The following is an 11,674-nucleotide window of genomic DNA, read 5'->3' as shown; positions in this document are numbered from 1 at the left end:
CTGAACTAGCTATATTTTCTTATTAAAAAGGCAGATTGTAATAGTTAAAGGAAGAGGGGAAGGAAACATGGAAGAGTTAATTGGTACAGCAAACCTGAAAAATAGCTTCTTAATAGGACACTGCTTTATAAATCGTCCTATCTAATGCTTTAACAATGATACTCACTACTAACATTTCCTCATATCCTTCCAAGTTAATTTAATTCCTCTTTTATTGCTATTATTTCTATATATCATGTCACAGGATAGTGTGACAGCTTTTCTTTCTCCCACTCTGATCACACTTCATTAGACAGGATAATACAACATTCATCTTTTGTAGGATGAAACATTACACAGCTATGAAGGCTAAGATTTTTAGTTTAAATGTGATGTGATATAAATCCCCCCACCCAGGCTTTCTGTATAGTTACCAACCTTCCTATTCAGCGTGTAGTCTTCCCTCTGCCACATTGCCATGTTTTCTTTGGTAGCTCCTTATTTTTAAAAATGTCCTCCATTCCTCTTTGGTGCTTCATATTCCCTTAATCCCACACCCGGTTTCCAAGTCCTACCTTAATTTCTTGCTCCTTCCGTCTGTATCCTCTCGTTGTCGTCTTCTGAGTTCTCCTTTCTTTGTTATTTTTCTTTCCTGCCCATTTTTCGGGACCCTGTCTTATATCTCTCATCCCTCCCAAATGGCCTATATCTGGATCTGAAGTTCCTCATCCCAATAAGTTGCTGGAAACAGATCTGTCCCCGTATTGATCAACTGAGAAGCAGTTGGTACTAAAGAAGAGTAACTGAGGGTTAACCTCTGAAGTTGCTTTTGAATGAAGCTGAAGCAATAGGAACAGAAGGGACGGACTTAATTTCCTTGAGGTGACCAGAGGTCCAAAGGGTTAACACAGGAACAAAATTCTCTTTAGTTAGCACCCATAAGACCACCAGGACTGGCTGCCGGCTGAAACAGTTCTGGTGGTTTCGGATATTTGGCCACTAGAGGCAAGTTTGATCAATAGCTGTGATTTTCACATTGCCACCCACTCCTCCTCCATGCACAAGAATAATTTTCCATGTATTTAACAGAGTGGCACAGAAGAATGTTGATTATTTTACTCAGTTATATGAATCTGAAACAACAGACTGCATTTACTTTTCCTCTTAATTTTTTTCTTTTTAACCAGAGGACAAGCTAAAAGGCAGGAGAGTTGAGTAAGCAAACAGTCCTGAACTCTGAGACAGAGGGAAGGGAAGAGAGGAGAAGAAAGATCCCAGTAGTTAGTGTACCTAAGGCACTACATTTCAGAGTTGTAGATGTAATTCAACATGTAAAAAAAAAAAATCTGAAAATATCTAGAGTATAAATAGGCCACAAGCACAACAATAATTTGCAAAACCAGAGTATTAAAAAAAAAAAAGCTGAGAAAAAAATGGGTGTGCAAGCAGATTGCAAAATGAAGCTTTGTCACAACCCACCAACACTATTTGACTTTACAATGAAACTTGTAATTTGCCCATGTATTTTCCTCAAAACTTGTCAATATTAGAAAGGAGTATTTCACAGTACTCTGACTGCAACTCTGGCCAGTTTTTAATCTGGAATTTACTTCCAACACACACAGGTTGAGGAACTAGAATTTTCACATGAGAACTATACTTTCTTGAACTACACTGTATCAAGCTGACTTCATTAACATCATTGTTTTAGCTTAAAAACACAATCAAAACATTACTTTTAGCGTTTAGCAAATAATAGACATATCAGCTTGTTGATTTTGTAAGGGTATAATGCAAGTATCACAAACTAAATCTCTTAAGCATTTTACAAGTACTTTATATATTTTTTTTTAAATAATTTGGACTTAATTTAAACATCACTATACAGATTAAAAACTCTTCAGAGTCAATAAAGAATAATGGAAGGCAACATGAAAAGTTGGGATAACTCTTAATCATCTACTGAGCATACTACAAGTCCATCCAGTTTTATTTGTAGGAACATCTCTTCCACTTATGAAGCACATTAATGCAATCATCGGTAGATATTTGAAGGGTGTTGCTAAAAAACATGAAGTACTTTGCAAAAAACTGACTTAAACAACTGCAAAAATAACCGTAGAAAAATAATATCATGCAATTTGACTTGAAAAAGTCCATGGGAACACATCTAGAGAAATAAAACAACTTCTGCCAGTTGAAAAAACCTGAAATACCAAAAGACAAATAGAGGACAGTGAACAGTAAATGAGATTTGAGTCCATAATATAAATAGTTTATGAAATTGCTAAAGTCAGTTTGGAGCTGTGGAGGCATCATTTCATTAAACAAAAGTGGAATACCACAGGCACTTCTGATGTCTTTAAAGAGAAATACACATACTCAGAATTGTAAGCAGGAAAAAAAAATCCACAAAAAAAAAAAAGGGCATTTTCTAAGATTATAAAGAAATAAATGGATATACCTTGGCTAAACGGTAAGGAAGGATAACATGTAGTAGCCTATACGTATCCAAAGGATGTAAACACCAGGTGATGAAAAGAATTACTGAAGATGAAACAAAGGGTACGTAAGTGGAAGTAATAGGATGAAACCAGTAGTACAAACTTAAGAATGAACAAAGACAAAATTTCCTGCCAGTGAATCAGAATGGAGAACAAGTCCTCCAAAAGAGGTGGAAATATAGTCACAGTTCACACACAAAGTCAACTTGAAAAACGCTATTAGAAAAATCAGCCCTACACTGGCAGAGACATCTCTGAGGAAATGACATTTTTCATCCTGGCCATGTAGATTTTGGTACTTCAGTATTTAGGTAATATTAAATTGACTGTCAAAATCAATGCACAGTAGTCTTCATGTTAAAAACATCAGGAGTTATGGGAAGAAGAGGAATATGAAAAGTAAGAAAAAGAAAGGAATTTACTATTAACAGATGGAATCTTACTGTAGGACAGTCTTTTGTTTATTACCTGCAATATATCAGCCATCTAAGACTAACACCTTCCTTTAGACTTGGACTTTAGCTTACCTTTTGTATTTTTAGATACATTTTAAAACCACAGATTTGTTTCAGTTTTACAGGGATAGTTGAGCCTTGTCCACTCACCTGCTCCACTCCGTCTAGTGCTCATTTCGGCAACATAGGTCCACTCATTTGTATTGGCATCATAGCATTCTACTGAACTAAGGCACTGACGCGACGCCCCGTCGTAGCCACCGACAGCATACAGCTTACCTAGAAGGGGAACCAACAGAAACCTACAAATTTCTAAAGCACACAGCCCATTCTGGTACACAAGCTGAGGGGAGATCAGCATTCTCCGAATTAACTACTGATCAGTACCTGTCATCATCAGCTGTTTTCTGTTTGGTAAATAGTTTGAGATAGTACACTATAATTCTTGTCATTTTTAGGACATAGAAGGCAGCCAGGATCTAACAAGAACAACATGAGTCAAAAGATTTTGAACTGCCCGGCTGAAATACAGAGGTGCTTTTCTCTGTTTTAAATTATGAATTGTTCACAAGCAAGTATGTTCAACATTGGAAGCTTGCAAATAAGCTTCCTAGAAATATAAAAAAAATACCTGAAAGTTACTTGTACAGATGGTGTTTTCAGGTCAGAAACAACAGTGGTGCCTATGCAGTGAAAACACACACCTAAAACTGTTTTAAGACCCAAGAGCCAGCCCAGATCTGCATTGTGCAAGTGACATCCAGGCTATTCACCGCTAAACTGATCCAAAGTCAGCAGTTTTCCTGCGCTGTCCTTGAGGTTATCCCCAGCATGCAACCAGCAAAGCCAGCCACAGATAACAGAGTCGACAGTACTGCATCACTAAAGACCAATTTATAAGGTCAACACTTCAGTACTCAGGCTCGCTGGCCTTGCTGACACACGTAACCTAGAGCACACACGCTTAGTGAGCTTTTCCTCAGCTGGCCTCAGGCACAACTGAAGCTCCAAGAAAAAAATATGTAAAACAACTACGATAAAAGGTGGTCAAACCCAAGTAGAACAATCATGCATTGTTCACACCATTTGAGTTACAAGGCTGGGCAAAAATAAAAACCCGAAATATGTTTTCAAAAGTGAGAAAAGATAGTAGGGTAAATGATTGCATTCCCACCCTCTTTTTAATACAATTTGTCAGCTCACCTCCAACAACACCTACACCAACGCTACTTCTTCTTGTGTTCATTGGAGCTACATGAAACCACTCATTAGTCTTCAAGTTGTAAACTTCAACTGATGATAAACCTATAAAGACAATATAACATTAATTTATACATCTAGGTGCAATATATTGTGTACCTTCAGAAAATTCTTCATATCTGAAAGTTCAAATTATTGCATTTTAAGGACTGTTAATTACTGTGCACAATGCACAACTGATATCCTTTAGTTAGCCAATTACAGTCAACCCACTCTCGGTGTCTGAAACTAGGCAAATTAATAAAAGCTTAAAAGCTTTTGTGGAACTCTGAAAAATTCTTCCCCAGATGTTTTTTCTCTCTGTTTAATTAAGTCACAGTGCTCTCTCCTACATATGCTTCAGTCATAGTAATTAAGCTCATATCTGCACAAGAAGTTTAACACATCTGCGAAGAAAATGAAGAGTATGTCCAGAGCCTTCTCAAAGGTCAGAGTTTTCTTATTTCTGTTTGCAGTACACGGAAGGGCAGACATATATTTAATATGCAAACAGGACAAAAAGGACCAGGTAATTTTTCTGCTCACATCTTCTGTCAGTTAAGGACTCTGACTACAAACAAAATACTGAAAATGAACTTGTCAGAGATTTACTAGTCATTAAACCTAAAACCTTAGATGGCAGCAAACAGTCCACTGTTGAGGAAGAAAGTGTGACACCACTGAAGTACATTCCACACCACAAGATGCCAGGCTACCCTCATGCTTGGTTTCATCACAGCTTCCAGGAAAGAGACATTCAATTTTGATACAATTATGTCAGAAGTAGTCAAAGCTAATTATCAGTGTATAAAGGTAAAAATACCTGTACTCCCATCAAATCCTCCCACAGCATAAAGAAGGCCATTTAATACAGCTGCTCCCAGTGTGCTTCTCCTGTCTTGCATATTGGCAACACTTGTCCACTGGTCCTTCACTGGATCATAGGAATCTACCGTGCGAACTCTCAAAGACCCATTGAAACCACCAACAGCATAAACCATGCCTCCCATGTACACCATTCCTAGAGCAGGGCAACAGGGAGGAAAGATGAGCATTTTAGTCTTTGCCAATTAATTGCATTCTGTGCTATCCCAAGTATGCAGATACTTGACACAATTTATAGTACTGACTCCACTATAAGGCTTTTGATAGTGTCCCAGTGCCACACTTCATTCAGATTATGCACGAGAAGTTCTGTCACTTTTTGTTACTAATAGCTCAGTGCTTCTGCATATCATGTTTGCTGAATTTCTTTTCTTCTTGCTTAGATATCTCAGCAGCTTTAAGGTCACATTTTCAGTACTGGTTGGTCAATTCTTCACATTCTTTATTTCATTTAGTATTAATAGGGTATTTTAATAATAAAATTACTCATTATTATGATGCTGTAATATTTAAATTTATTTATCCTCTGTATCTATGGGAGGTGGTAAAGCAGTTTATTCTAGACAGTGCAGATTAAGATCAAAGTTATCAAATTTGTATTGTTCCAGATTAGCAAGCAATTTGAATTTTAAGGATGATCACTGAATTCAAGGCTTAGCCCTTATCAGATAAATATCTTAAGTACTATTCCAAAGAACATATGATGCTTTATACAGATGCCTAAATTCTGAAGCATTACCAACTGTGACAAAAAAATGCAGCATCATTTACCTGCTCTACATCTTCTGGAAGGCAATTCAGCCACCTGATGCCAGCGTTCTTCTTTAAAATCATAGCATTCAACACTGCGGATTGCCTTTGGTGCCTGTCCTCCAACTACCATCATCAACTAAAAGGGAGGTAAACAGTATTTATTAATTGTTTGCATATACAAAAGTATGTGAAAGATCAAAGAAGTGTTAAAAAAATAAATACAAGCTTCTGTAACAGAAATCATTAAACAATGGTTCTCCTAAATAAGAAATTTGATTCTTGCGAACTAGGTAAAATTCATTTTTGAAAAAACGCATACAATTTGTAATCATTGTGTCCAGAGGAAGCATCCAAGATAGAAAAGCAGGAAGCGATTAGAGTCTAGGTAGAGTTCCCATGAAAGAGGCAGGTGATGCTGTATCTCCACATCCTACACTGACCTCAGGTATGAGAAATCAACATCTGTGATGTTCAATGAACTGTGACCACCCATCACAGAACAGTCTTATCTGGTTCCTTTGAGAGAAATGTGCTAAATCTCTGCTGAATGGAATCTCCTATTCTATTATTGCAGTTGACATAACAGTAGTATGAGAAAACTTTTTTACTTCACTGGAAAGAACAGAATATATCTGATGTTCGTTCTGTTTTCTTCTAAAGTTAACAAAAGATTGCATTTAGCTAATGACTGAATAAATGCCACAATTCAGAAGCACCAGTCTTTTTTCAGGGTCTTTTTTCTTTTTTTAAGAAACAAGCTTATTTCCTAAAACCAGATGTATAATTGTGTATTTCTCAAATGCTAACGAGCTTACTATAAAAAACTTTTTTTTTTTTTGAGGGGTGTGCGTGGTGGGGGTAGGTGGAAGACTAAAACATCTCTATCCCAAGTAGTATGGACTATAACACTAATCACTTGTTACACTTCTGTGATAAATAATTCTGGTATGAAAATTTTTCCTGGAATATTCCAAGTTACAGTCAAATTCTCATGGAATCTGCTAAAATGGACTCTGAAGAAATAAGTACATTGGAAAAAATAAGGGTCTTACTTTTGGAAGGCTAGCAGGTGTTCTCAGTTTTGTTCGAGTGCTTTTCATCAATGCTCGTTGCTCAGTTGGCAGCAAGTGATACTTCATAGCTTCAATGAGGTAATCCTTACAAGCACTGCTGTTCTTAACCAATATTTCTTCTTCAACTCTCTGTTTATTAATAGAAGTGTAACAAGGTCTGAGCATGTCAAGCAAGTCAAACACAAGTGACAGTCTGAAATGTAATAACGCCTGTGTTACATGACACAAATGCAGATTACTCCAATTTTTCACACTGTAATTTAACTTAGACATGAATTTGTGTGATGGCAATATGCAGTCACTGAAAAAAAAATGTCAATTCTCTCAATTAGTAAGTAGAAGAAACCGTGTTAGGCAAAGTAAATCAATTCCTCACAATTAAGCACTTTTCTTGACTCTTCAAATACAGAGAGTAGAGAACACTTTAAGGCAGGAGTGGGGAGAATTTAATAAACTAGAAAACCATCCCACAACAGTAAGAAACTACAGCAGCAAACAAAGCATAAACACCCACAAATGCATAGCAAAAACCCCCAAAACAACCCACATGAATTGGAGGAAATTCATTTCACAAAACCAGAATTTCTAAAATAAACACCTACCAACCTGCTACTACACCTACTAATCACGGTTAAGAGCGAACTGATATTTTTAATCTTAGATATTTGTCCTGACATCTGAATATTGAAAGTCTTATAAGATTTGAAAAAATACAATATATCTGAACCAGGTGAAGAAGTATTTCCTTTATCAGCAAGTCTGAATCAACTTATATTCAATTCTGAAATTTAAAATCCCCTTATGAAGTATTGTATCAAATATCGTATTAAAAATGAAAGCTAGCCTAATAAAATAATTCATATTACTAGTGTAGCATGACATGAAGTCAGACAAACAGATAAATTATTTATATGTTATATCCTCTCTATGACGACCCCTTATTTGACACCGTGTGTGTGCACATGCATATATAATGGTGGCTGTCCGTTTATTTTTACTGTCAGTAACATACTGCAATTATCCATCTGCCTTTAAAAAAATAAACTGTAATGTTCACATGCAAAAGAATCAGTATTCCTTTTTGCTTACCTGAACTAAATATTCACGGGAAAGCAAAGGCAGCCGAACATGCTCCATCAGGCGTGCCATTAGCTCCTGCCTTACATCTTTGTCATGGTTTACCCACGCTATCACTGCTTCAAATACCTTCCAGGAAACAAACAAATGCAAGTCCCTTGACTTACAAATTCAGTAGTATGAAAATATCAGTATGCTCCCAAAGCCAGTTTTGGCTTATACTAAAATTCCTAACACAAGTAAAGATGACAGCAGATACAGCTTCCATTATTTCCTTATTTACCCACTACAAAATTCTGAAGATGTGGTAGCCAGTCTTTTTTAATGTCACTCTTCTAGAGGTGTTTCAAGGAGAGATGTGCTACATAGACAAATTGTACACAATAATTTTATTGATGATGAAAATCCAGTAAAATGAGGCAAACAAACAAGACAGCAGCAGGGATATTACAATCCTCATAATGGTCTTCCTTTCTTGGAAAATCAACCTACCATGGCATCATTCAAAAGACTTATCAGCACTGAGTCTTACTAGGAGAAGTGATCCCAAGCCTAGTTTCTCCTCTCTTGCACAGCAGCTCATCATACACTAGAGCATTAAAACCGTAATTATACCCCACAAAAGCAGCATCACATGTATCAAAATCAAAGTGATTAAACTGGACCTTCAGGGTATTATGTGAACACCAACATGACTTTGCGAGTTGCAGTTTAAGCAGACAATTCTCAGATTCAAAGTTAAAAAAAGGTTTTAACATGACACTACCTAGCCATACCAGTAAGCATTCGAACCTGCCTTTGAATACAGTTTAGCCCAGTTTGAACAGAGGTGTTACACACTATACACTCCTTGCAAAGAAGAAAACCAACACAGTCTGAATTGATGGATTAAAAAAATGAATACATCTACAACCTGAAAAGAGATGCACTGGGCTCACTGAAGATCACAAAGTTTCAAAAATGGCTTTAAAGGAAAGAGATCTTGCTAAAAGTGAGCCAACACACATTTAAACTCGTTTGGTTATACCAAGCTACCTCGTCATCCCCTTTGCAACCCGCATTTGTTTAGTTAGGCTGAACAGCCCACATATACATATAGAGATTTAATACATTTGTGGGACTGCTGATGTTAAAGTTGGTAGATGGCATATACTTACTCCTCAAACTACTGTTTTTTAGTGAGTTATACTTTGGTAAAACAAACTCCTGTGTATGTGACTCACAGAATGTGTTCTGTTTGAAGATGACAAAGAATCCATTTAATTTAGTTTCCAGGTTTTTTTTCAAAGATCAAAGGGTTACACGATTTTAGGAGTTGAGGTTAATTTTCAGCATCGGACTAACAACGCTTTGGGGAAAAATCCTTTAAACATGAGCACAATGCATGCCTTATTTCACTGAGGAAACAAAGAACACATCCAAACACGTACACCAGAGCAGTGAAAGCAAGCTCACTCTCTCACCCAAAAGGATAAAAGGAATACTGGGATACAGATGCTCTTACCTTCTCTTCGGAGGCAATTGTGAGTTTGTCACTGGATATAAGACTGCACACCTGCTCTACACCAAGATTGAGGTATTCTTCACTAAGTACAACATCAGAAAAGTGCTGTTCTGTTTGGAGGAAAAGTAGGATTCTGACATATAGTGCTAAGTCAATATGTATGCTGTTTTGTCATATCTAGAAGCAGTACCTTAAAACATTTTATGTAGCTTAAAGCTTGGTCTCACAAACAGTTTTTATATTTACAGATTCCTAAAAATAATTGAAATATTAAACCTCATTGTATTAAAATTAGCAATCATAGCAGTTTAACATTTGCAGCATTGCTTCATCTCAGGACTTGTCCTTGACAGTTAGTTAAATCTCATTTTGCTAACTTCATTCACACAAATGCTGACAAACGTGTTTTAAACCTGCAGTTTAACATGAACAATGGCCGATTCATTAGAACTAACCAGCAGTTTTGCAGACTAATGTAGGTCAAACCAAACAAGTTCATATCCTGTTGCATCTCTCAGAGCTTCTCCAAGGTCAAAAAACATGACATATCGCAGTCTTTATGATGTGTAGATGTGTATTTTTCCTCAGTTTTTTAATGCCTCATCTTAAAGTAAAAAAAGCTGACAAAAGTTCAGTGTTTTGGTTTCAGAACCAGACGTTTTCTTTTAACGTACAGCATGTATCCTTATCAAGTTATGCAGTTATTCAGTTGTCCTCTCCTGTCCTTAAAATTACTTTTTAAGCCATTCAACTGTTTGAAAAGTAGCTCCATTAAGTTAACTGTCATTTTTCCCCTCTTCTGCTATTCCTAACAGAAGTTAGAAGGGACAGCTGTTACTGGAAATTTAAGAATTCACTCAAAATCAGGATAAGTAAAAAAGGTGATCAAGCATACTCAAACTAAAGAACTTTTTAAAGCCTTTTCTATCACTCCAGTAGTGATTCATGCAATCATCATCCTGCAAGTCCCTCCAATTCCACAGCATTCTCTTCTGGTGGATACACAGTATTTTCTGCTACATTTCAGGTAACGGGAGAGAAAGGACGAGGAGAAATGCTACTGATTTTTATGAACACCACCATCAGTTTTCCACTCCGTAGAAATATTTACATCTTGACTCTACTCAGAAGCTGAGTTAGGAAGCAAGCAGGAAGAGGAAGCAATACTCATCCAAATCTCAAACCCACTGAAGGTTCAGAACCCCTATTCATCTTCCCTTGAGAAATTCATTCAAACAGTGTATCACATCCAACAGAACACACTTTGTAAACTAGAAATACTCAGCTGATTTTAGAGGCTCATGTATAAAAGCTTTGCTTTTTAGAAGTTTATTTCTATTTATGACATGCTCTAAACAGGAAGAGAACCAACCTCAAAACCAGAAAAGCTGAGGATTTTCCAAGTAAAACAATGAATGTGAGGCGGTCTCCTGCTTTCATGCTAGGAAGAAACTATAGAAGAAAATCTGGAAAAAACAGACACCACTTGACTGTTTCACTGGATGTCAGCCTCTGTGCTTAAAAAAAACAAGGTACATTGCCAAGAGAAGAAAGACAAGTGGGAAAAAAAAAAAAAGAGAAAACTAACTAAGTCAATAGCTACAGGCTCAGGTTCTCAAGCAATAACTGGAAAAAATCCTCAGCTGAATAAATTACAGAAAAAAAAAGAGAAACAGCAGAGTAGTTTGCTCTATAAATTTAATCACAAAAAAAAAAGAGGTAAGGTGAATTCACTTGGTTTTTAAGATCCGGATCTCTTGTTGTCAAGGAGACTATCCTAACTGATTGATAAACTTTTGGCAGAAGCCAATTAAAATTACTGCTCAATGGATTATTCAAAATTAGAAACTGAAAAGGAACATGGAAATGCAAAAACACCAATTAAACCTGCCAGCAGCAATTTATCTGAAGTAGTTCAAGTGTTGAAGACAGAAGGAATTATTTTATTATATATAAAAATAATGCTTATGAAATTCAAATTGTTTGCTTTCCTTTAACAAGGATATCATCATCTCTGTAATGATACGACTCAGTACTAAGAGTTCTGAAAATCCCACTTAGATCCTCTTTTACCAATAATTATAAGAGAAAAACAGTACTGGGGGTGTATTTTTTTGCCTTCTAGGTTAGGATTTGTATTATCTCACATTATTTATCACATCTTGAAAGCTTTGACAATCTTAATATCTTAATATAATATTAATA

At 36.3% G+C, this 11,674-nt stretch overlaps 1 protein-coding gene across 1 annotated transcript in view; it reads right to left on the bottom strand.

Moving 5' to 3' along the window:
- KLHL2 (kelch-like family member 2) overlaps positions 1-9,579 on the bottom strand; it is a gene marked incomplete at its 5' end in the record, with an annotated part of 12,656 nt that extends 3,077 nt beyond the window's left edge. The window contains 7 exons of the mRNA XM_008938538.1: positions 3,089-3,217; positions 4,142-4,243; positions 5,001-5,198; positions 5,834-5,951; positions 6,868-7,017; positions 7,978-8,094; positions 9,470-9,579. Coding sequence (XP_008936786.1) covers positions 3,089-3,217; positions 4,142-4,243; positions 5,001-5,198; positions 5,834-5,951; positions 6,868-7,017; positions 7,978-8,094; positions 9,470-9,579 — 924 coding nt within the window. The remainder of the gene's footprint in view (positions 1-3,088; positions 3,218-4,141; positions 4,244-5,000; positions 5,199-5,833; positions 5,952-6,867; positions 7,018-7,977; positions 8,095-9,469) is intronic.
- Between the last annotated feature and the right edge of the window lie 2,095 nt (positions 9,580-11,674).

The sequence above is a fragment of the Merops nubicus genome, unplaced genomic scaffold (genome assembly GCF_000691845.1).
Source record: "Merops nubicus isolate BGI_N331 unplaced genomic scaffold, ASM69184v1 scaffold46094, whole genome shotgun sequence".
Lineage (NCBI taxonomy): Eukaryota > Metazoa > Chordata > Aves > Coraciiformes > Meropidae > Merops > Merops nubicus.
Note: the sequence above shows the minus strand (reverse complement) of the source record. Positions and strands in the feature narration are given on the sequence as shown.